Source organism: Pipra filicauda, unplaced genomic scaffold (assembly GCF_003945595.2).
Source record: "Pipra filicauda isolate LSUMZ 115617 unplaced genomic scaffold, ASM394559v2 scaffold360_size730234_pilon, whole genome shotgun sequence".
Taxonomy (NCBI): Eukaryota; Metazoa; Chordata; class Aves; order Passeriformes; family Pipridae; genus Pipra; species Pipra filicauda.
In genome coordinates, this window is record NW_024104488.1 from 609,228 (window position 1) to 634,615 (window position 25,388).

A 25,388-nucleotide genomic window follows, 5' to 3' on the forward strand; every position below is an offset into this window, starting at 1 on the left:
GGCTTTTTCCTAAAGTCAGAAAGAACTTTTGGGTTCTTACCTATACAAGCACATGCAGTGTCTCAGTTATAAGTGCCTTGGAGACATTAGAAGTGTGTTTTGTTCAGAGTGTGGTCACGAGAGTTCAGAGCTGGAGCCAGTTCTGCAGACAGGCTGATGAATAGTCTCTGGCTCCTCTGCAGAGCCCCATTAATTCTGGGGCTGGTTCCTGGTGGTTCTGCTGTACTGGCCGTACATACTTAGCAGCAGTTAAATTACTCTGGCATGAAATAGCATGGAACAGGCAAAGCAGTGAAGGGCAGAGTTCCCTAGTTGTTCTGATCACGTCAGATTTCCCACTAACACAGCACTCACAGAACTCTGCTCCACGTGTGACACTGCAATTTCCTTGAGCTGGCTGTGCCTCCTCACAATGTCCAGCATGGCAGGTCAAAGCCACTTCTACATTTTCATCTGAAAAGAGAAAGGAAATTAAAAGCAAACACGAAGTCATCAGTCAGGGAACCCAGAAAGAATCAGAAGGCCATAGATGAGAGCTCGAGAACTCCCCCAGCTCGCTTCTACTGAACTCAGTTCTACAACGAACACTTTGACTTAACTGGAAATATTTCTTTCAGAACACTACTTGCCTTCTGAGGACAGACCATAGTAATGACTTTAAAGCTATACAGACAGTTGTGCAATAACCTAATAACAAATAGTTTGAAAATTAAATTTACAGATACATATTAAAAACTACTTTCCAGAGAATGTTTCCTTGTCTCTCTATTTCACAAAGGTAAGTAGCTTATTAGTTGCTGATCAGCTATATGTGATTGAAAAAAACCCAAAAAACTACAATCCAGAGATTTCAGTCTTGATAAAATGTCAGCTGCTTTGGACACAATGATTTCTCCTGCTTTCTGCTCCTGGTCGTTGTAGGTGGGACTGCGGAAGAGCCATGCGAACCACAGGGAAGAGGGGACCTGTTCCATGGGGAGTAAGAGACCATTACCACAGAACCACTCCCAGAGCAAGTGCCTCCAAAGTGTCCTGAAGGAAATGGAGCTCATCCGGAGCTCCAGGGATGGGCAAATCGAAGAAGCGATCAGGTTCAACCAGGAGCTGGAAAGGGAGCTGAGGAGCTCCCAGGAAGCCCTGGTCAGTCTGGAGGACTGCAACCGTAACCTGAAGAGGGAACAGGCAGAGATGAGGAGGAAGGTGGAAGAGGCGAGACACGCCGTCCTGAACAGCCTTGGCAAAGTGAGGGAGCTGGAAGTGAAAGCCAACGAGGTGCCACGTCTGCAAACACACATCCAGCAGCTGGAATCGGAACTGCAGCACTACAGGTAAGTCTGAGTCCATCAAAAGTGCCTATAAAATCACAAAGTTAGTTTGAAAATCACTGGTTGGGGCTTATTAAATGTCTCCAGGTACATCTTGTAAAGTCTAGCCAGAGGGAAATTAGAAGCTGCTTGTCCATTTTCTTGGTAGGGATCCATAAGAGAGCTGGCAGCGTTCAGGGGGAGGTAGGCCAAAGTAAGGGTGCTGATCTGCAGAGAGCTGAAGTTACTCCTCAAACACACAGCAACAGGACTCAGTGATGTCTCAAAAGGACATCATAATGCTTCAAGAAAGCCCAAAACAAATTGCTGACACTCCTTCAGAAACCATTTCCAACACACTTCTTTTTTTCACCCTATTTCCTGCTCATTAGGTCACATCCAAAGCCAGCTGTAAGCAGATGGCTGACACTCCATGTCTTGGGAAAGCTCTTCAACTTGTCATAGGAATTGGGGGAAAGCACACAGGGCCAACTTTTGGCCAGTGGTTTTAAACTCTGCTGTCTTCACTGCTGCTTCTCTGACAGAATAGGTAATACTCCAGAAGAGAGAAGCTGAAACTTTCCTGAATCCACAAAATAATATAGAGGGAATCTCAAACAAAAATACATTATCCAACTAAACTCCACTTTTGTAATAACATAAATAAATGTTTCCAAAAGTCAGAAAGTTGGTCATGAATTTAATAGTTCACTGGTTTTGTTGCTTTTTGTCTCAGACGAAACTTGGACTCACTGATGGTTATTAAGTGTGCTAGGCTTTTCTGCCCAAGTTTCAAATTGACCTATGGATTAACATCTAATGTAAATTTTCACTGACCCAAAGCAAAGGCAATATTTATATATATTTTTACTAACGCTAGTATTTTAATACATTGTCTATTCTGAACTCCTTGTCTCTTCTTAAACTTACACTTCCTCTGTTTGCTTATAAGAAGAGTTCATAGTGAGTTATTTGTGGCATCGTAGCTATTGTACTGTTTTATGAAGTGAGGAAATTCTAAAAATAACCGTTTTATCCAGTGTCTTTCTTTAAGCATTGTGTATGTTAATACCTGTGTGGTTGCAGAAGATAAAAGCATTTATTTAAACATCTGTAGGATTTAAAAAACACTATGAGGGCACGTAATGTCCAAGGTGACTGTCAGGGATATCTAGATAAATGAGAAAACTCTTAATGTTAGGGAGGATCACACTACTTGTCTAGTCTCATGTTCTCCCTGGCATGAGCACCAAAGACTTCTTGTCCTGCAGAATTGCTTTTCCCAAGTATGATGAAGGATAAAAGAATCCCCTTTAACAGGTAGAGATGAATGAGTTGAAGGCAAAAAGGAATGTCAGCTGGGACTTGCAGAGCAGGAACTTTATGGGTTACATCAAAACATACACTGTGAGTTTAAAAATGTAAATTACATGCTCCTTGTCAGATAACCTTAATTTGTAATATTTATTTTTAAATTGCATGCTAATTTAAAGGGAGTGTAAAGCTCAGGAATGGTGCTGGACTGACCACTGGGGAACTACACCCCTTTTTAATCCCAGGGTACATTGACCAGGCCAGTTCCCACCCTTTCAGATTCCCTTTTGACCACAAAGCACTTCCATCTCCCCATCCATGTAATACAGCTCTTGGATCCAGCACTTTCAGAGGCACTTAATGAGACTGTGGCTTGCATGCCTGTGGTCATATGCACAGTAACTGGAGTGCCATCATTCCTCACATTGCACGGGTGGCACAGAGGTGTTTCATTTCGGTGGTGCAGAGCTCAGGGTTGCTGTGGGGCAGGACACCAGCTGTCCCTGCCCCACACAGCCTCTGGCACCAAGGCTTGTCCCACTCCCTTGCCCTGCTCACACTCGTGCTGCTCACCCCACAAACTCCTCCTGCTCCCAGGGAGTCCCCTCCTGTCTGCAGAGATCCAGACCCGCGGTGCAGCCCGGGTGAGGTGCTGGGAGTGCTGCTGAGGGGGAGCTGCTGAGTTGGCCGAGGTGTGGAGATGGAGGGAGAGCTGCTGTGTCCCCCGACTGTCCCTGGTGTTATGGCAGCGTTATCCAGGTCAGTGTGTGCTGAAGTTGGTACTCCAGTGAGCTTTCTCCATTGCCAGGTGCCACACAGAGTCTGGGAGCAGGATCTAGGCTTGGCAAGAAGTAGTGCTGCGAGGTAGCAGTGGAGAGAAGGGGATGGGGATTTGAGTATCCTGCAGAGAGCATTTAAGATTGCAGGGGTGTCTCCTGAGAATTCACCTTAACTGGCTTGTTCTGCCACAGGTTTGCTCCAGCTAAAGGCTCATTCCTTATAGAGAGGATCATGTTTGAGTCCAGTCTATGAACTTTACATGCTGCTCCTATTTATAGTTCCATATTATTAAAGGAAATTCAGTGTCTGAATACAGAAGGGTTTAGAAAGTCAGGCAAGTCCCATTCTTTTGCAGTGATGCCCAGGGAGTTATTCTCATTTTGTACTGAGGCACTTGATTTCATTTTCCCAGGTATAGTTCTTTTCAATTGTTCTTACTGAAGCTCAGCAGTTGCCTTTATGGATTATTTCTCCAGTTTCTCAGGATGCTATTGGGACTAACCTCCAAACTGCTCATTCCCCCCCAGTTTGGAGTCCATTGCACACTTGTAATTTCTCCTTCAAAAGCTGGGAGCCCAAATGAACACACTGGTGAGGTCCCAGGCCAGATTCTGGTGACCTTCCCTTGATAGACTCTATCTGAGGACAAATCATTACCAGCTGTTCCCTAAATTCCCTTTTTTTTGCACTAAGTTTTGCTCCAGCTCCAGGGGACACCATCCATGTATTCTAATATAGTCTTATGACTTATAAGTATTGTTTATAGGAATGCCACATATAACAATGTTACTACAATTAAAATGTCACATCTACTCCTTCTTTTTATCCATTCAGCCATTTTCCCTGTCAGAAAAGGAAATTAGATTGGTTTGACATGAATTGTTCTTGCCAAATATAAGTTGGCTCTGTTTTCTATACTACATTGTAGGTGGCTTAAAAATTGATCACTTAATAAAGTTTATGGATTCTTTTTCTCTTTAACAGCATTGGAGAGAATAAAAGAATTTAACAACCTTTTTTTTTTATCTCAGTGTAATAAATAAAAAGAAAGGTCATTTAGAATTGAAATACACTTCATAATAGAGACGTTCACAGAGGGTTTATGTTGCTGCATTAATCAGCAGCGGAGTAATTACATAGGTCAGTGGAAAGGGTCATAAAATACCAGAAATGCTTCCCGTATGCATGGTCTGTCTCCCGAATTACTTAATTATCCATCAGCATTTATATGTGTTAATGAGTAGGAATCCTTTATGCATGGAATGCAGAGGCTTGTTTCCTCCCCTCATATTCTCCTATAAATATCAAGATTGAGGCCTCTGGCATAATTTTCTCCATTTATTTATTTCATCAGTGTTAAATTTTTTTAAAAACTTATGCTTTAGGTTATCTTACTTTGGAAATAGTTCTACTTTTCTTTCAGGAGACAGTGTCCTGATCTTTTCAATAATTTCTCAGGTTGTCATTTATTCTGTAAAATATAACAGGATGGACCAAATCAATAATCCAAGAACAGGAGAGGAATATAGAAATATTCCTAACTGGTACAGAATCAGATTAAATGAAGAAAGAAAAACCCTAGGAAGGAAACACTAATGCACAAAAGAAGGTGTCTATAGCAGGTTATTTCCAGTTGGAATGATAATGCATGCTTTATACTTAGGCATTCTAGAACTGTTCTATTTTAAAAATTAGACAGTAAATAAAAAAAATCTGGACTATTTCTGCTTGACTATTGTCATCAATACCAATTATTTGCTGTTTGTGAGGTGAAACGTGGCAAGTTGTTTCGGGTGGCACAAAACTTGAATGGAGGCAGTGGGTGTTCATGTGCTGGATCACACAAAAGACTGGACAGACCTGCAGATGATAAATATGTCCTTGGCCAAGAGCAGTGACAGGCAGGGAGCAGGGACTGGTGGCAGTAGGAATGAGGACAGTCAGGGAACTGAGCTCATGCAGAGTGAAATGAAATGTTGCTTTGCAGAACCTCATCTGTAAAAGTGCTCAGATTGTTTGGGATGAACTCATGTCATCTCATTTTATGCTTGTACAGGTTATTGTTTTCTACTTAGGACTGTGAGAAGTTATGTATTGCATAGAAGTCTGCCCAAAAAACCACAGAACTTCAAGTTTTTAAAGAAGTTAATAGTAACAGGTGAATATGTTATCATCATCTGAAGCTTAGACTACTGGCATGTCTCATAGTAGAATTGTAAGCTAAGCAAGCAAATCAGATTACTCTCATTGGGAACACTTTAAGGAACTTTAAACACTTTAAAGTCTGATTTCCCAAAAAGGGATAATGGAGGATATTGTTACATATGATAGAGAGAACGGTACAGAGCAATTTAACTTGGCATTGAAGAAAATGTGTAGCATCTCTTTCTATGGAAGGGGTAGTTTTATTTTAAATGCAAGTCTCTCAGTGCTTCCCATAATAACAGCAAACCCTTTACTTCAAATCCATTCGAATGAATGCATTTATCCCCAAGGAAGCCTGTACTTGTGTGCTGTGCCATTGGAAGTGTAGCCAGTTCTCTGGCCCTTTTCTGTGCTGGGCTCTTAGTTACACAGTGTTTATTCTTGGGAGGCTTTCCCTGCCTTCTCCCTAAATCCTCCTTTTATCTGCCTGGCCTTATTTGCTGTGTGGGAGTAAATCACTGGAGCACAATGGCAGTGCCACACACGGGGCACTGCCCGTTCCCGGTGTCCAGGCTGCTCCCACAGCCCTGTTCCTCAGCAGCCCTGGCACGCCCTTCCTGGGGAGGGAGAGGTGAAGGTTCAGAGCAGCCCTGCAGGGACAGAGCACAGTCCCAGCCAGGGAGTTGTTCTGTGCTCTCCTGCACAGCTGCCTGTTAAAGCTGTCTCCTCCCCCCTTCTGTGCAGAATTTGCATCATTCTGACCCCTCCTGTACCAGAGAGGTTATTTTCTCCCCAGAGGGTGTGTATTCAGTGTTTCTGCAGCCTTGGATTAGTGCCTGGACGTTCAGCCAGCAGCTTGATGGCCCTGCAGTGACAGCTGTGCACCTCGCTCCTTGCTCTGGCTGCCCTGGCTTTAGATAGTCTTTCCCCAAGAAAATACGCACTTACTGCACAAACTTTCTAGGTGATCAACATATTATCTATCTCGACTTAGCCAGCCAAATAGAAAGATTAATTTCGTACACAAACATAACTTTAAAGAAAAAAGTTACTCCCACACCCCTTTCAAACCCAAGGACTGGACTCCCCATCAAAGGCTGGGCCCCTTGGAAAGCGCATCCCCCACAGCAGTCACTGCCTCCCTGTCCCTGCAAGACCCGGCAGCAGGCACGGCCTGGGCCATCCCCAGCCCTCACTGCACCCTCTGCCTTGCAGCACCTCTCCCCTCCAGCCCCAGCAGGGTGGCACTTGCTGCCCAGGCCCTTGTGCCTGGCCGTCCCATGGCTGGGGACAGGCCACCAGTGCCCGTGCTGCTGCTGGAGCAGGGCAGAGAGCTCAGAGCTGCATTAACCCCCGTGCCACCCTGGGACAGACCCTGGCACTCCAGAGCCCCCTGCACGGAGATACAGGCACAGCAGAGTGGCAGTGGAGGTACCAGCTTGGACAAGACCAGGGTCTGCATCCCTCTGGACCCAAAGCCAGCTCCCAGCAGTGCAGGAGAGCTGCTTAAAGCAATTATTTATCACCAAGAAAAACACACCACTAGGCCAAGAGTCTGTAGCCTCCTGTCACACCAAGTGTCACAGCTCAGGATAAACCTCCCTGGGGACAGTTCCCTGTTGGCTGCACAGCCACACACTGGTCCTCTCCTTGGTTCTTAAGCAAACCTGACACATTTGTAGCCCCTTCTGTGCTCAAGAGCACCTGCAGGAAGGGGCCTTGCCCAGAGCACTCCGGTTTTCCCACTCCATGTGACCGAGCTGTGCTCTGCTCATACACTCTGAGATCAGAGCTGCTGGATCCATCAGCATTCCTTTGCTTCTAGGAGTAACAGGAACATACTGGGCAATAAATCTACTGCATGGAAGTTGGCCAGACCTCCCTAACAGAGGCTTTGAAGGGCCAGGTGCATTTTTAAAATTTATTTTTTCTTCAGGTCAGTTTTATGTAAGACCAAGTAGTAATATGTAACCTCAAAGTGTAACCTGTGGTTTAAACGTGGGGTATTTATGTTTTATCTCCCTGGATGTCACAGATATTGACAAAAATCCAAAGTAAAACCACCAGGGCAAGATCCTGAGAGGACCAGAGTAGTGACAAGTGCTTCAATCAGGCACTTAAACACACACATTGTATAAAGTAGTTAAGGACTCCACTGAGCTCCTCCAGAGAGAAAATTAAAACAACTCAACCACTCGTATCTCATGTGGGTTTAGCACACATCATTTTTGTGTCCTTTCACATAAGTGACTCTGCAAACCAAGCACTGCTGATCATCACTCAGGCACAGGCAGAGAATTCTGCATTCTTTTAAGCTTTTTTTTCTGCTGGAGGAATAAAAGGGAAGAAATTCAGTTTTTTATTTTCTTCATAAAACTTGAAAATCACTTCATGAAAATGAGAAGTTCTACTAAAGAAATAGGAAGCGATTATTCACTTTTTGCTCTTCATCTCACTTTCCTTCAGAATACAAACCAGACAAGGTAGTTTGTAAGATATATGCTGACGACCCAAGTTTTCAAACAGATTAAACTAATTTGTCTTGCTAAAATAGTCTGCTCTCAGAATATGGAAGGATTAATGATCTGCAGGAGAGGAGGCCTTATCTCTTGAATACATCCCAAAACAGACAATGATGTAACAAGATGAGTGAAGTCACCCTTTGTTTGAGAAAAATTAGTGGATGTCAAGCAAAACAAAACCCAAATTCAACAAAAAGCCTTTTAAATTTATTTACTGGGGGGAAAAAAAGGATGGAATCATGAAATCTGGACCAGTGCACTCAAACCTGTCCTTTGATTTGCAGGTAATATGTTCTGTCTCAGCAGCTTGCTCCAAACAGGTGTCTGATAGAGTAGACCACCCAGAGAAGGGAATACCAGATGCACAGGCAACTATTCTACTTCATCATAACTTCTGTTCTCAAAGAGCAGCTCTATGTAATATAAACACTAAATCATCTGGAGATCTGGGAAAATATTTAGAAAGTAAATTAATTGACTCCATGACTTTGCTTGGGAACTTGACATAATACAAACCCATAGCCAAGCAACGTTCTTAAACCCCATCCCCAGGATAGCACAACCAAGATCAAAAGACTTTAAATACCATCATGTTCCTTAGGAACTGCCAGGAACTGAGGGAGACAGGCAGTATTTAAAACTGCCTGGACTCTGAGCAGGTTGGGGGGTGAGCTGATAAATGTCACTGAGGTGAGGAAATACAGTAAAGGCAATTTCTGTACTTTTAGTGACATGGTTATTTAGCACTCCTGCAAATATTTGTTCATTTTACTGCTCCCCAGAGTCTGGATTCCTGTTCAATCACTGCCCATGTTTACTGTACTTTCTCTTCCCTTCATTCTCCAGTGTATTTTTTCAACTTTATCAGCATCTCATCTCCCTGCTTAGCAGACTGATTAAAATCCAGATTGGTCTTTGCCTCTCTCATGAGTGGTTTATGGTATTCTCTTTGTGATACCTGGCATTTCCCTGGCACTCTGTATCTCAGCTGTCCAGAGCTACAGCCACTGAAGCAGCCCAAGGAAAACTGTAGTCACAACCTAAGGATAATACTGCCCTCAGACCAGAGAAACAGCTGGAAAATAATGCCCTGAACCATGAGTAAACCTGATTAAATGCATGTGATCCTAAAGATTCGCATTCTGAGATAATCCCAAATTGGATTTGCAATTGGAAATTCAAACACGGACTGAGATTTGGGGGGAAGAGGGGAAGGAGGGCAGGGGGAGGAGCTGGTCAAAGTATTTGCTTAGATCCATTATAGAGAAGAGATATCCAGCTGGCAGCAGGGTTGGAACTACATGGTCTTTAAGGTCCCTTCCAACCCAAACCACTCTGTAATTCTATGATATTTTCACAGTTCCGGATGTGAAACTATCTGTGTGCTCCAGTCAAGCAACCTGAAAGTTGTGAATTACATCAAGAGACTGGCTTTAGTTCAGAGACCATCTTTTATCTTTGAAAAAAGGAATTCTGTATACATTTTTATAGCTTTTCATAATGCCCATCTGAAAATCTGGCAAATTCTGATAAAAGTGAATAAATATCCCTTCAAGGATCACAAAGGTGCAGCTCAGCTTTAGAGAAAACAGCATGGGCTGAAGCTTGACAATTATTGCAGGTATCTGTATCCCAGGGTGCTGCCTGTGTTCTGTTCACCATTTCACATTGGAAAGTACTCTATAAAACAGAAATGGTTGGTCAATAAGTGCCAGATATCAGCTCTGAGCACAAGACGTCTTTAGAAATTCACTTCTGTGTAACAAGTAACCTCAGCCTTCACAGCATCGTTCTTAAAACCACGTGAAAAATGAGGTGTAGAGGCTGTGATTGACTGGGTGTTGCAGTCCCTCCTTGTTTGGGGAGAAAAATATTCTCTGAAGGGTGTCTGAGCTTCAAGTGCTAATTGCCATCACAGCACACATTGTCCATTCCAGGAGCAGAGGTGCCGAGGGTTTTAGGGATCAGATTTCAGTGGGAAGCGCCCAAACCTTTCAGTGAATGTCCAGAATGAAAATCAGGCCCTGTGCTTTGTTTGGTAAAGAGTCTCTGTTCACAGCAGAGTGTTTCAGGGAAGGTTCATGATATCCCATTAATCATAACACTAAAATTTCTGCTATTCACAGCACATCTGCTCTGCTTCTGCTCTCTGTACTCGACCCCATCACACGTCCTTGGCATTCATTTATGTAACATGAAAGTATGGGGAGATCAGCCAGGTTTAAAGCACTGCACTGGCAGGTTTTTGCTGAGCTCCAGGTACAGTATTGTCACAGTCCTGAAGCTGGTAGGTCTAAGGGGCACTGCTTACAGAAAATTACACAACAGAAATAGGAGCCATGCTTATGAAAACTGCAGGAAAAGAGGTTATGTCCCCACTTCTGTGGCAGCAAACGGGAGAAGGTGGCATTTCCAGCAGGACTCCTGCAGGTGGGGGTACCCCTGTATTTTGGGTGCATCGGGGGGGTCACCCAGGGAGCCCAGTCTGGCCCTGCACCAGCACAGCACCCTGAGCACCCAGAGGGCACAGCACAAACACCTCCCTGGGGTGAACTCACCCTGCACAGCACGGGCACGCCCTGGGAGGCACAGAGCACAGTCTGTGCTGCAGGACAGAGTGCATCCAGGGGCTGTTTATAGTGCTCTGGTTCAGTGACCTGACAGATAATAAATGAGGTAAACAGGGGGGCTGCTCACACCTATAGCTCTGCTCTGGTTTCATGTAGACCCAGGCAAAGTACTCAGGTCATCCTCCAGAAGTGTAGTTTGGGAACTGTTTAAACTAGTTGCATATTTATTTAGGTTACATCAGGCAAGATTTCACATAGACAAAAATAAAAGGAAAAGCAGAAAAATGGTGGCATTTTATTTCGATGCTTTCTTGATGAATTGTTTTGATTTTTTCTATCTGAATGACATTAATAAATCAGATTTCAAAAGATCACTTTCAGACACACAGAATCAATACAATGAAATATTTCATTTTGGTTCCATGTTGAGGAGACAGTTTCCTTAGATGAAAAATACTTTTTCCTCAGATTTCTAAGTCAACCAAACAAAACCAACCAACCAAACAAAAACCCAAAAACCCAAAACCAACTAAACAAAAATTTGAACTATTATAAGCAAAAGTTAGAAGAGAAGCTGGTCCTTATTCTGAAAGATCTGTTTCCATTAATGAATCTACATGGGTTTGCCTAATTTCCAAAATTATCCACATTTCCAAGAGACAATTCCCTCAGCAGAGGAAAAAGAATAAGAAAACCAAAAGTAAGAATGCTCTTAGCTTATACTGTCAGCAAGAATGTGGCTGTGCTTCTGGGGCCTGGCTGGGATGTGATGGGTTCTTCAGGAGAAGTCTTCCAGCTGTGAAATATTCCCAGCCCTGGCAGGATATTCCTGGGTAAATGCACTACAAAAGACCTTCCAGTGCAGCCAGGGCTTGGTATTTTTCAGAAAAGTTATGATTAATCTCAGAACTACGTTTATTCTTGTGCTGTCTGTCTTACTCTTGCTACTTTTCCCTCTGTCCCATTGTTCCCTGCCTGCTTTGCTCTCTTTGGTTTGGGTTTTTTCGGTCATCATGATTTACAGTTTCCAAATGATGCTTCAAATGCATTTAAAAATAGGAATCTTTAAAAAGGAAATAAGTTTAAGGCTTTTTAGGTAAATACTATGCACTATATGAATGATCTAAGCTCGGAATTCATATCAAAAAAATCATCATTAAGGATCAAAGATCCTGAGAGTTCTGAGGTGTTTAGACCTGTACTTTACATAATTCAGAGGAACTGTCAATCTCTAAGGATTGGTACTTCTTGTGAAGTATTAAAAGTCACTTATATTTAAATTGCAGCTCTCCAACCTTATCAGTTAATGCTCTGCTTCTGCAAACAGCAATGTCTTGCATCAAACAAGGCTTTTCTTCTAGTTAGGGTATAGGTTGTTTATAATTAAATTATCTCTTTATTAAATTATATTCTTTTTAGAACAGAAAATTATTAATGCTGGAAAGGTTACAATTATTTCTTCCTCTTCCAAGCAGAGTGAGCTTTTCCATGGCAGGCTCCCATGGACTAGATAAATTCATGGAGCTCTGCTTTGTGAACGAGTGCAGAAGTCACCAGCAGGTAATTGATGCTTTGCTGCCTCGTGCTCAAGTCAAAACTTTAATTCTATTGATCTGCATTCACCTGTCATTATATATAGAAGCAAACAGCAAACAAGCTCTAAACAAAGCAATGGCTCCATTGCAGAGTCCACAAAGACACCCCAGTTTATCTGTGAGTGCCTGCAGGGCAGAGCTGAACCTCCATCCTTCCCTTCCCGGGGCTCGGGGAAGAAAGGAAAGGCCGTGGGGAGCAGGAGGGGGAAGAAAGAGCAGTTCTGCTCCTTACCCTAAAAAAGGAGCTGTCAAAGCATCACCTTCCTTCCTCCTCCCTGCCTCGCAGCCCTCTGCGGGCCAGGCAGGAGAGCTTTCAGTGGAGCGGGGGGTGAGTGCTGGAGCTGCCCAGGCTGTGCGGAGCAGAGCGGGCTGTGCGGAGGGGAGAGGGGCAGCTCTGGGGATCCTGCCCGTCCCTGGGCCCGGGGGACACAGAGACCCCTCCTCCGGCAGCTCTGACCTGCCCGGGGGGGCCTGCGTGGAACCGGGAATGGCAGCGCCTGGATGTCCGTCGGTGCTCCAGGGGAACAGGACCCTCGGGATGAGGATCCGAGCTGTCCTCATCGGGGTCAGAGCCCTGGCTCACACCCAGCGGTAGTGCTGCCCCAGGAGGGGCTGCTTGGACTCAGCTCCGGGCTGGAGGGAGCGGGGTGGCATCTCCAAAGGCAGGACGGGCTGAGCCGGGAGGGCTGAAGGACAGACAGACACCAGGGACTGTGCTCTTCCAAAGGCAGGGTTATGGAGCATCCAAGGACAGACAGACACCAGGGACTGTGCCCTTCCAAAGGCAGGGTTATGGAGCATCCAAGGACAGACAGACACCAGGGACTGTGCCTTCCAAAGGCAGGGTTATGGAGCATCCAAGGACAGACAGACACCAGGGACTGTGGCCTTCCAAAGGCAGGGTTATGGAGCATCCAAGGACAGACAGACACCAGGGACTGTGGCCTTCCAAAGGCAGGGTTATGGAGCATCCAAGGACAGACAGACACCAGGGACTGTGCTCTTCCAAAGGCAGCATGGGGTGAGCTGGGAGGGCTGAAGGACAGACAGACACCAGGGACTGTGCCCTTCCAAAGGCTGGGTTATGGAGCATCCACGAGTTCAACCTGCAGAAGCCCCAGTTCACTTTCAGCTGATCCTCCTGCTCTCCTTCTTCGCCTTTTCCCCCCAGAATCTCAGTCTGTGTTTGAATTTCCAGTTTGGGATTATCTCACAACACAAATCTTTAAGATCTGATGCATTTATTTTTGATGAAGTTAAGCAAACCAAGGCTTTTGAATTTTGGTTTGTGTTTTAACCAAGCTTAAAATGAAGCAACTCTTCAGTAACACAAGTCCTCCCAGGACCCTGGGAACATGTGCTGCTTTGCCATGCTTTGCAAAAATGCATATTTTTTTTCCATTTTTTCCATTACTTTATAAGTGAAACTGTAAACCCGTGATCTGTCCCAGAATATAACTTATAAAGTGCCAAGTCAGTGCTATAAAACAGGTGTAAAGAAGTTTATGTGGCTTAGATTGTGCATCCTTAAATTTAAAGGGCCTTCTCTCCCTTCTTGATTAAACAAATGGAAAAAAACTTGGTGGATGATGTGCATCATATATGTATTATGGATTTTATATTTAAAATATTAATCCATGATATATCAGGATGTTTGTGTCTCATTAAACGCACTGCAGAAGAGACCATCATTCAGAGGTGAGTTTGAATTAATCTCTGGAATTAAAAGCAGGAAAGTTCCAGCTCACTAATTTGATTCATGTCTCCACTAAAAATGCATTTGAATCACAAAGCTTGGATTCAGATCAGAATATCCACTGAGGGGGAGCTGGACATGTAACTTTGATTTTATCCTAATTCCAACCATGACTGGTAGACTGGAAACATATTTTCTTGGGGCTGTATTTTATTTGGGGAAATAGGCTTTATATCACATGGTAAGGAAAGCTACAATAATGCGATTATAATTTGATTTTTAGGTAAAATACAAATGAAAATAAAATTTTAAAATTACTCAATTAGTCAAGGTGTGAAAAAACCAAGATCAGCTGTGAAGAATTGCAGAATAATCTTAGGACAGTGAGTGACCACATAAATGAGAACTGATGCATTTTAGGGTCAGGGCAGGAAATGAAACCAAACCCAGTCTCAAACAGCACTTCCAGCTTCAGTGGAACAGACACAGTGATGAACTCAGAGCTTATAACTGCTGAAGAATTATACCTTTGAGCTGTGTAACTCTAGGAATGTATCATCTGTTCAGTTGTTAAGTTGCAGGGAGGAAAGGAAATATAAAATATTAACATTATTACAAAATGAACAGAGAACAATACAAAGAAAATAATTACACACATTCACAGAACACCTATATCAGAAAAAGGAGATCATGAGCCTTTCACCTAAAACAATTAAACTGGAAGAGGCATAGAAAAGGCAACAAGTGTGAAAAAAGGCACGTGCAGATGTGAAAGAGAGGGAGTTGAGGAGAGAGGTGAAACGGATCTGCAAAATTTTCCTGAAGAAGATGGATGGGGAAGAACTGTTCAGTCTCTCAGTGCAGGAACTCTGACTCAGCACATGAGAGCAGGAGGCAGGTTCAAAGCAGACAAAAAAGTGACTCTTACCCAGTGGGTCCCCCAAGCCATGGAGCAGCTTCCTGCAAGGTGCTTGGCTCCAGGAAAGGTTACAGCTTTAAGGGAGCAGCTCAAATACCAGTTAAAAACACCTCTTAGCAGGTAAGAAATACAAAGGTGGAATCTCCACCTGAGTCACCATGGGAATGACTGCAATCCTGCAGAGTGCCAGGGAAGGGCTCGGGATGCCCAGGTACATGAACAGCAGGGGAAATGCTTCTGTGTGTTGGCTTTGAGCTCTCCATGTACAAAAAATGACAAAATAGGGGTTTGACTGTAGAAGTGGTTTCCTCTGCAGGAATCCCAGGCTGCTGCTCTGAGAAGCAGGCTTGTGTCACATCTGCCACTGCAGAGGACCCATGATCTGAGCTCAGCTCTAACTCAGACTTCAGACCAGATCTTAGGATGCTTTTCCTTCACACCAGTTTCCCCTTCTAAAACACTATTATCATGACCACAGCAGTAGGCAGCTGTTGCCCACATTACTTACTGATTCTACAATTCCCTTCAGATAGAAAAACATGACCTACAAGCTTGGAGATGCTGTCGAATTCTTTTGCAGCAACCACCTCGTTTAGATGCATAAATATCACTGATACCTGGAGATTAGAGGGGTTTAAAATGGATTAACTGTGACTCTGCTAAGAAGAACCTCTGAGCTACAGAGATAAACATCAGCCAGAGTTTGGGAAAACCTCTGAACCCTCCAGTGCAGCGTGAGAGCCAAACTCTGAACTCAGCTCCAGACAAAACTCCCCCCTCTCAGCAGCCTCACTCAGGATTTCTTGCCCACCCCTCCAATGAGTAGAATACAGGATTAGATAGCTGAAGAGTCCAACCAAAATCTAGTCTGACAAAAGCCTGCACAAGTCCCTGCCTTTAGGTCAGGCTTTGCCATCCCAGACGCTGCCCAGGGATCCCATTGTCCAGCCTCCAACCGCTTCATTCATTCCCATTCAGCCCCCTGGGCTTTCCTGCTGGGCTGGGAACCAGCACAGCCATTCAATGGAGATGTCAGGTTTTGTGTAACAGACAGCCAGGCCAATATTGCAAGGAGCCTTTTTATCCCTTTGTGCCCACAGCAAAATTTAATCTGAAAAGCCAGGCTTAGTGTTTCTGACATGCTGGCACAGCAAATATTTCCCCACATAATTGTAAAAGATCATTTGTCAGAGTACTGGCCCAGTGGTTACCAACACAGCTGAGATCTGGGGGCAAGCAGAGCATTTCCAAAATACTGTGTGTTTATCAGAAAGAAAGTATGGACTTTAATATTTCCATTCATTTGCCCTTCGTGCTGGTTGAGGTCAGTTGGTATTTGTCTGTTCACATTTTCTCACTTCAAGTTGCTTGGTATGTGCATATATATGGAATATTAAAGATTCTGTTCAATAATGCAGAGGGCTGTGTGATACCTGTGTGATACCATTCCCCATGTGTGAGGCAAGTGCCTCACCTATATCTGCCCATAAAGGCATGTTAAACTTGGTTTCTCACGCTCTGTTGGGCCTGTCAGGGAGAGAAAATTGTGTTCTGGAACCCTGGAAAGAGGGATTTTTCTCATTTCTAGTCCAGGTAGTCCTGAGATAGAAACACAACATTATATCTCCTTGAAAAAAAGGAAAGAAGTATTAGTGGGGAATCCTCTTTTCCCTTCAAAGCCCTGCAAGGATATAAGAACAGCCTGACTGTACCAGTGGAAGAGAACCAGGCAGGGAAGCTGGGCTGTAAAACACAAAGCTTAAGCAGATTACATGGCACGAGTTATTAACTGCATGGCATTGCATTATTCACTTCAAACATGAGCAAAGCCCTCCTCCCAAACTTACACCAGCAGCATTGCTTTGGGATACAAAGAGCTGGATTTCCAACAGTGCTGCTGCTCCCACAGAGTGGGCTTTTGTTAGTACATATCCTACAACCCTCCAGCTGCACCATTAGACTTACCTCAACCATTGGAATAACTCAAATTGTCCCCAGAACAATTTAAATGGTTTAAATGGTCAGATGAGAAAGTAACTTCGTGAAATAGATCTTATTACTTTGTTCTGTGCAACTGTGGCCCAGGACTTATGTATGTTTTGAACTCTGACATTCATATCTGTTATTTCAGAAGTCTGTTATTATAGGGGTTACTCTGTCCTTGCCAGAACCAAAGATATAAAATACAGGCTATATCCTAAATATTTTAGTCCTAGATAAATGTGTATGTGATAAAGGAGCATGATGAAATTACCTGTTTAGATTATTAAGAAAAATCTCATTGAAAAATCTATTCACATCAATGTATGTGTCTTGGAGAAGACTGTGTGCTATGAATTCTAGAGAACTCCATCATGAATATCAAATACAGACAATTTAAAAAGCAAACGATGATTTAGAAGAGTTACACTTGGACTAGATGATGGCTGTAGGTGTATTCCAACAGAACTATCCTATTCTACAAGGAGAATTTGTCAGTTTTTTAAGCATTTTAAGCACTGTAGTTTCCCCTTTCAGGAAATTTAGTTTTTAAAAATAAACCCTGCTTAATCAGATTTTGAAGTTTCAGGTCTAATCCCCACCAGGGGACAGGGAAGTTTTCCTGTAAGGTCTGCTTTGTGCTTTTGACTTAAGAGACTTTTCTCCCATTATTATAGGTGCTATGCTGGCAAATAAGTATAAAAACATAAACCTATAAATGGTAAAAAGTTGCAGGCACTGAATCCTTGGAAAGCTTCTAATGTCTAGAAAGTGAGTATCTTTTGAGCTGGCATCTCATGAGTGTGTTAAGACTTTTCAGCTTAGATTTTCTCCTGTAATAATGTAGTACCATGAGCAGTCCATGAGAGCAGCACTGAACAGGGCAGCACCAGCAGAACTCGTTCAAAATCCAGGTTTCTTCACAGAAACCAAAACCCCCAGAACAAAGGCTGTTCTGGAAGCAAAACTTTGTCTGCCGAGATGCAGTATTTCCAATTCAGTGGACCATAGCGAGAGACTAGGAGAGCTTGGAAATAGTAAAGACAATTCCTTCTTTAATCTTCTGTGAGACCTCTGGGACCTTTTGATGCACTGGACTTCAGTATAGTGTACTTATATTCCAGAGCCAGGAGTGGAGGTGGCCTGTCCAACAGGAACTCAGCAGGAATTACAGCTGGGGACCCCCAGAATGTCCCAGGCTGGACCTGCAGTGTGCAGAGAGAGCCAACAGTGAGTGAGAATGGGCACTCCCCACAACTTAACCACAGCAACATCATTCTCCATGGGGAGGAATAATGCTGTCAAAATTAATAATACAGCCTTGTGAAATGGGGAAAATGTTTAAATACTCCGATAAGCTTTTACATATCTATAAGGATAAGATTTTATATGTCAATTAAAACACTACAGAAGTCCTTATCTATAGTCTGTGTGTGAAAACATCAAAATACTGATTATTGGAACCTGGCAAAAGATTGCTCAAGACTTGTTTTGTGTCTGTCTTTCTTTTTGTGAAGCACCCACTATAGCTCCCTGTCAGAGACAGGACAGTGGGCAAGATGAAACTCTAAGCATATTGTTCCTAATTTCTTCTTATATCCATTTAAAGGTCAATATATTTTTGTAAGCCTTACATTTTGTTTGGATTTCTGTAGCTTGTATGGACTGGTGATGTAACATCATGAGTCATACTCAAACCAGGCTCTGAGCAGCTTAAATCAATCCACTGATATCACTTTCATGATATCAAATTTGAGTTCTACATGATGAAGTTCCAACTTGTGGGCTTATCTCCATTTAAGAAGATACAGAAATTTGATTGCCACTTTTATTACAGGAGCAACTGAAAATTCCAATAATAATTGGCTCCTCATTCAGCTTTATAAGCAACCTCTGCTTCGGGTCACTTCTGAAATTCTGAAATTCAACCCAGACCTTCAGGAAAATGTATTTGCTATTTTACAATGCATTAAAAACTGGCCCAAGATAATTGTCACATCAGTTTGGGGTTCTCTGTAAACATTTGATCCCCAATTTAACTGTCACAGGACAGGATGGTGGGTAAACAGGGACATATTTGCTGTCAGTGTGTTCACAAATGCTCAAATGTTTAGGGAGTGGTTACATCACACTACAGTCATGTCTCTAGGTTTAGCACTGTACAGGGAATCCTCATTCTTTCTGCAACTTGGTCTAAATGTTTTGGTTTTTTACATAGGCTGCTGAAAGATGGGAAAACAATCCATTTCTTTGAAGCAGTAGCACGAGCAGAATGGAGATAAAACCCTACTGGATCTGCCAGCTTTTGAGCCAAAAGAATGAGACAGCAACAGAACTCAATTCCAGTTTCCCAAGGCCAGAGGTGTTGTTGCCCCCTCTGAGTTATCCAGGGAATCACAGGGGTTTTAGCACGACTGAGTCACAGAGACCCTGTCACAGCAGCAGCACAACCTCAGCATTTCATGAGCCACTGTGGCACTGGGGACTCTCCTCCCTGGCTTTGGAAAACAAATCCAGTTCACTGCAGGAGTTACAGACACCAGAATTTCAAATGTGATGAGTAGGGCTGTGCTGAGTTCCCAGGGAAGGGCAGATCCAGGGAACAATCCTGCACTGTCCCCATCTGTAAAAACAGGTTAGTCCCAGTCAGCAGCACTCACAGTGAAGAAGCTGCTCTTGTGCTCCAGCCCAGCTCTCAGACCCACATGTAGGCATCAATTCCATAGGGAAAGGTAGAATATACATTCACTGAACAGCAGCAGACTGGCAACGCCAAATCACACGTGGCCAGAAGAAACTATTTCCTAGAACCTTGCTCAGTGTAGGTAGGAAAATCCAGCAACTGAAACATGTCCACAGAATCCCATTGCCTGGACCCCATTAAAAGGCTGCCTTTGGAATAAAGGCAGGCCTGGAAGTTGTGCTCTGGGCTGGGATCTTGCTAAGCCCTTTCCCAAACAACAGTGATACACACTGAAATAACCTTTGATCCTTCATGGCCTTTCTGAGAACTGGAGCAAACAGTGGGCTTAAGGGATACTGGGAATTGTATGCATGGCATTATGTCTAATTCCTAAATTCCCGTGATTCTGTAAGTGTATTTAAATAACAGTGTTTAAAGCAGGTGCCATCTCACACAAGATGCTCTCTGTCATCACTGGTGCGGAGCTGGAGGCTGCTCGAGGCAGTGGGGCATGAGGAGGTTTAACAGTCATCTGAAGCACATCTGCCTATGGCATATCCTGTCTGTCTGCTGCTAATGAAGGGTTGGGTCTTAACTGGAGATCTGGGAACAATCTGGCATTTTAAACAAATGCTTCTGCTAGAAAACCAAATGTATGCACTGGTTGGGGTTTTTTTACTGGCTTAGGCCTTCCATCAAACCTGGAGTCTGTCACTTCCCAAACCAGCAGTAATAGTGGCCCTCACATCTGACACTAAGGTCCTTTCTGTTCCCAGTGGGATGTGGACCTGAAAGTAACAGTGTTTATCCTAAATATCCCAGTTCTGGGAAGAATCAATGAAATTCAGTGAGCCTTTGCTAATGCAAACCAGACTTGTGTAAGCTCAGGGGGTGCTGTCATTAATCCTTCGAGGGTATAAACCTACAGCTGCTGTAGTTCACTGCCCGCAGCTTTTTTTAATGACCCTCCAGATATATGATGTTTAGTGTACTCATACCCTGTTTAGAGGAATTTACAATCCAAAAGGCAGGCAGAGCATGTGAAATCCTACCTTTAGCTGTTATTGCCAGCCTGATCACTGCAGAGGGTGAAAATTCACCCCCAGAGCCTCTCTCAGTCACTGAACAACGTGGCACAGGCAGAGCAGCAAACACTCAGGCAATGAAAGATGTACTGATCACTTAGACTCACAACAATCAAGATCACTTTAAAGAACAGAAATGATGTTTGGAGGGAGAAGGGCACTCTGCTGATAAATCTCAGGCTTAACACTGCAAGTGTTGCACTTGGCACGCACTGTATTGATTTTTTTCCCCATTTATTTGTTTAAAGTATCTACAGAAAACAAAACCAAGAAATATCTGCATTCACTACAAAGCCCTGCTTCTGGTTGATTTTAGTCTATCTCAGATGAAACAGTCTCTTGACAAACAGTCTGTTCAATAGTTATAACTCAAACAACAGACCAAAACATGAGGCTTTATTGTGGGACTGGGCTGAAAGAAGCCCAGGAACTCTGCAGAACATCACTCCTGTCTCCGTTCTCACCTCAAAGGGGCTCCTTCAGATCTCCAAAGCCTTCTATACTTGCTCTGATGGAAACTTCAAAAAGCAGAATATGCCATGTCTGAAAGGTTTCCATGAAATTCTGGTGTGCAGATAGGATAGCTTTAAAAATTGAAACAGCAGCATTAGATTGAAACAGCTGAGTATGGATAAAAGGGATTTTGAACTTTTATTTCATATATCTCTTGAAACATAATGTGTCTAATTACTAAAGCCTGGCGGTAAAACACAGGAACATACTCTGCTTTCATTTTTTACCATTTTCTGTATTAGAAATGAGCACAGACTGTATTATCCCCAAGTTCTCAAATACAAACAACATACTATGAAGGCTAAATCAATCTTCTTCCTGCTGTTTGGCTTTATGAAATGTAGAAAGTGACAGTAAAATTAAGGTCAAATTTCCTTTGAAAGATTTACAAATTTAAGGGTTTCTTCCTCAAAAATTCTCATCCCACATGCTATATCCCCGTTTTCTAATGGGCCACCTTCACCCACCTAAGACTCCATGGGCTAAGGAGCTTCCCAGTGCAACCAGAAATCAGCTGGAACTGCTGTGACTATACTTGCTTTTGAGGTGGAGAGCTACACATTTCCCCTCCCTTTTCAGTGCTTGCAGTAAAAGCTGGAAAAGTTTATAGCTGGATCACAAAGGGTCAGTGCAAAATTTCTAGAAGGTTTTAATTAACAAATATTTCTGCGTGTCATATTTTGTCAGGTTTTATCCTGGCCTGTCTTCCTTCTAATGCATAAATCTCAGCATTTGAAACCAAATTGCAGAATGTCAAAAAGCCAAGGGAAAAGATTAAGTCCTATATTTGGGGCAAGAGGAATGGATCAGCATTAGAAAGTTTGGGATCTGAGGCAGATGGGAAGTTTTCCAAAAGAGTTGCCCAGGGCAATAAAGTATAAATAGAAAATACCTGGTTGTAGAAGTTTCAATATTAGTCACCTACTGTCAACTAAAATGAAAAGCTAGATATATTTTATGAATACCTGAGGTTTTTAACTCTGCTAAAACCCTATGATGTTAAATTGAATCATTGTGTGGACATTAAGATAACACAACTGGTATCCCCTACTGCTTCAAACACCCACATTTATTTTAAGTCTTCCTCTCAGTGCTGCATTACAGAAAACTTCTGAGAACTGCTTCCTGTTTTTCATACAGATTTCACTCTTTTCCTGTGGAAATCTATTGAGGAAACTCTATGGAAACAAGAGGAAGTATCTGTTCCTAAATACCTGTGGACTGTGCAGAGGAACCGTCCTTGCCTGCCGTGGGGCTCCTGTGGAGGGCAGGGCTGTGTGAGATGGGCTGTGTCCCACAGAGGGCACAGGGAGCCCCCAAACCAGCTGCACTCACTCACACACAGCCAGGCTGTGCTGGGGGGGGACTCCAATAAACAGGGAAAAAACTGCAATGAAGCATTGGCAAAAAAAAAAAAAAAAAAAAAGGGGGGGGAATACATAAGCAAAGAGCCAAAGCCTTTTGTCAGAATAATTTCAGGTCATGTTGGTTAGGAAAACATGAATCCTGGTTACCAATGTTCCTATGAGGAATTTTCCTAGTAACAAGGTCCATTCCTCTTCTTCTCCTCAGTTATTAGCTCTTTTACTGAAGAGGAACCACTGCAGCCTGTGATGGCCACCTAACATGAGGGAGTAAAACAGGAGCACTGAGCCATGTAGGGTTAGAGATCTTACCTACCTGATGTTCCTTTTTAATAACCCAATGTTAGTACATTCTGTAATACCTTAAATACACAACAGCTGAAACAGAATCACCCTCACAACTGGGGTTTGCATCACCTTTAAGGCTGCTCTGATTTGCTGTAGACCTGGGATTTTCTAGACTGTGGAGGTAGAAAATGCAGTGCAAAAGTAGAAAGGTCACTTAACGTATTTCAACATAATTAAATGTCCCATTCTGTTTCCTGACAGTGCCAGGCTCGACAGAACCTGGACATTTCCCCCCCAGGACTGCAGGTCTGCTGCATGGCTGAGCATTCCAAAGAGAAACTGAGCCCCAGGCAGTGTTAAAGGATGGAAGGTGGCTTTGTTTCAGTTTTCCATACCCTTGTTAAATGATCTATATGCAATTTCCAGGGCAATCAAGTGTTTTGCTTGATCTGAAAACCCAGGGGTGAGTGTGGGGCAGGGGGCAGGAGTGAGAGTTATTTTAAGTTATTAATAAAATCTACCTGCTCCTTTGTCCTGCAGAAAGAAGTCCTATTATCATTTATATCATAGTTCTTTCCAAGGGCTCCTGTCAGGATTTCATTGTACCTTGTGCTGACTCACAGGGAACACCCCTGGCTGGCTCTGAAGGGTCTCTGTAAAGCCATTTTAGAACATTATCCCAGCTGAACCACGTCAGTGCTGAATAGATTACACCACCACCAGGTTTTACTCTAATAGATTATTGATCTTGTTTTCATCCTGGTAATACTTCTGATGTCAAACCTGTCACGAGTCCCTTGTGCTGACACAAGACACATTTATGGTGTTCCATCACTGATGTCCCACACCAACAGTCCTGTGCTCCAAGCACATTTCATAAGCAGACCTGCATGTGAAGGGGTATCAAAAACTGGCCTTAACAGTGCAACAACATTTCAACAAATGAGAAACCATCAAAATCTGGCCAATAAACCATTATACTGGTTATATATGACCACCATTGCATTCTTAGGCTCTCTTTGCTGGCCTTCTGTGTGCCCAAGTTGCATTTCTTAAATGTATTTTAATAGCTGTTTATTCCCACAGTCTAGTTGCTTAATCATTTTAGCTTAAAATACCTTAAAATACCATATTTGATCCACTGGAAATCATCTGTAAACCTGGAGGTTTTATGTACACCCCTACAGTAACCTATATTTATGGCATCTCTTTTTTAACTCCACTAAGTATCTGCATTAATTTATTTTGACTTTCTACACATGTTCAGTGCAGTTGCCTGGGGCCACCCCACAGATTCCAGGGGATTCTAAGTGGTAGAGGAGAGGAGAGTCTTTCCCAGGGGAGTATAAAGATTGGCTAAGTCCCACATGAATCATGATTTTGTGCTACTAAATCATCATGGAAATGAATACAGTGTAATCATATTACAGGAACTGAAAAATGACCTATAAAGCAAAAGCTTGAGGAAAGCTGTAAATGAACTTGTATAAACCATAACCTGAACTTGGATTGAGTCAACTATTTGAAAATAGTAATACTGAAATCTTTGCTTAGGAAAGTGTTTAAGGAGGTGTGGAACTGTATTTATGTAAGGATTGCAACTGATAGAATGAAACCAAACTGTAATTAAATTGGTTTATGTCAATGAGAGTACATACTTGGCTAAAATTATGCACCTAATTAGATATTTGCTGCAGTAGGAAAGGTACTGTACAAAGTTTAATCTTAGATGAAGTTTAAGTGAATTTGGAGATAAATACAACACAACCCTGCTTGGACTGAGGTTCATCAGATAAGGAAATGGGACAAGAAAATAAATAAATTAAATAATAATAAATAATAATAAAAATAAAGAAATAAGACAAGCAGAGTCTTGTCACCCATGGAGAAGGGAGACGAGATAAACATCACGTTAGAAATCGGTTCATACGTTCAGGGAGTAGCTACATATGGTTACACTTCTGTCACTGGCTTTTTGACCTCCAAATAGTATTTCCTATTTAACCTTCTCACCAATAAAAGTCAAAATAGAAGCTGCTATATTTGCTGTCAAAATATACCCAGGACCCCAATAAATGCAGAAGCACCAGGTGATATTTTGTAGTCTCCATGAACTGGCAAATAACTTATAAATATTTGCAGAGGAAAGTGACAACTTTGGGATTACTCCAAAGGCAGAGTTATTTTTCACCAAACAGGACAACAGAGGCTTCAAGACGGCAAAGGACAGGACAGGCTGCTTTCAGGAAACTCAGAACTGTTTCAGAGAGGCATCAGAAGAGCAGGCCCAGAGCTGAGGTGTGGAGGAACACGCAGCAGGACAGTGTCTGACAGAGAAACTGCCCTCGGAAGCTCTGAGGATGTTTTTATAAACAGCAAACACGACAGGCTGAGGGAATTGTCGTCCTTGTTTCCTGCCACAGGATCTGAGGGCCGTGGGGCCGTGACTTGCCCACGTTCCCAGTGGCAGTGCTGGCACTGACACACCATCCACGGAGCTCCTGCCCCGGGCTCAGCCACAACCACCTGGGCAGCACCGGGACCTGCAGCTGGACAAAGGGCTCTCTCAGGGCACAACTGTCCTCAGAGAGCTTAAGAAATATCCAACTTAGATGCAAAGCCCCTCCCCT

At 43.1% G+C, this 25,388-nt stretch overlaps 1 protein-coding gene across 1 annotated transcript in view; it reads left to right on the forward strand.

Moving 5' to 3' along the window:
* Positions 1-25,388, forward strand: part of EFCC1 (EF-hand and coiled-coil domain containing 1) — a 53,461-nt gene that overhangs the window by 1,199 nt on the left and 26,874 nt on the right. Inside the window, exon 2 of the mRNA XM_027748504.2 lies at positions 922-1,328. Coding sequence (XP_027604305.1) covers positions 922-1,328 — 407 coding nt within the window. The remainder of the gene's footprint in view (positions 1-921; positions 1,329-25,388) is intronic.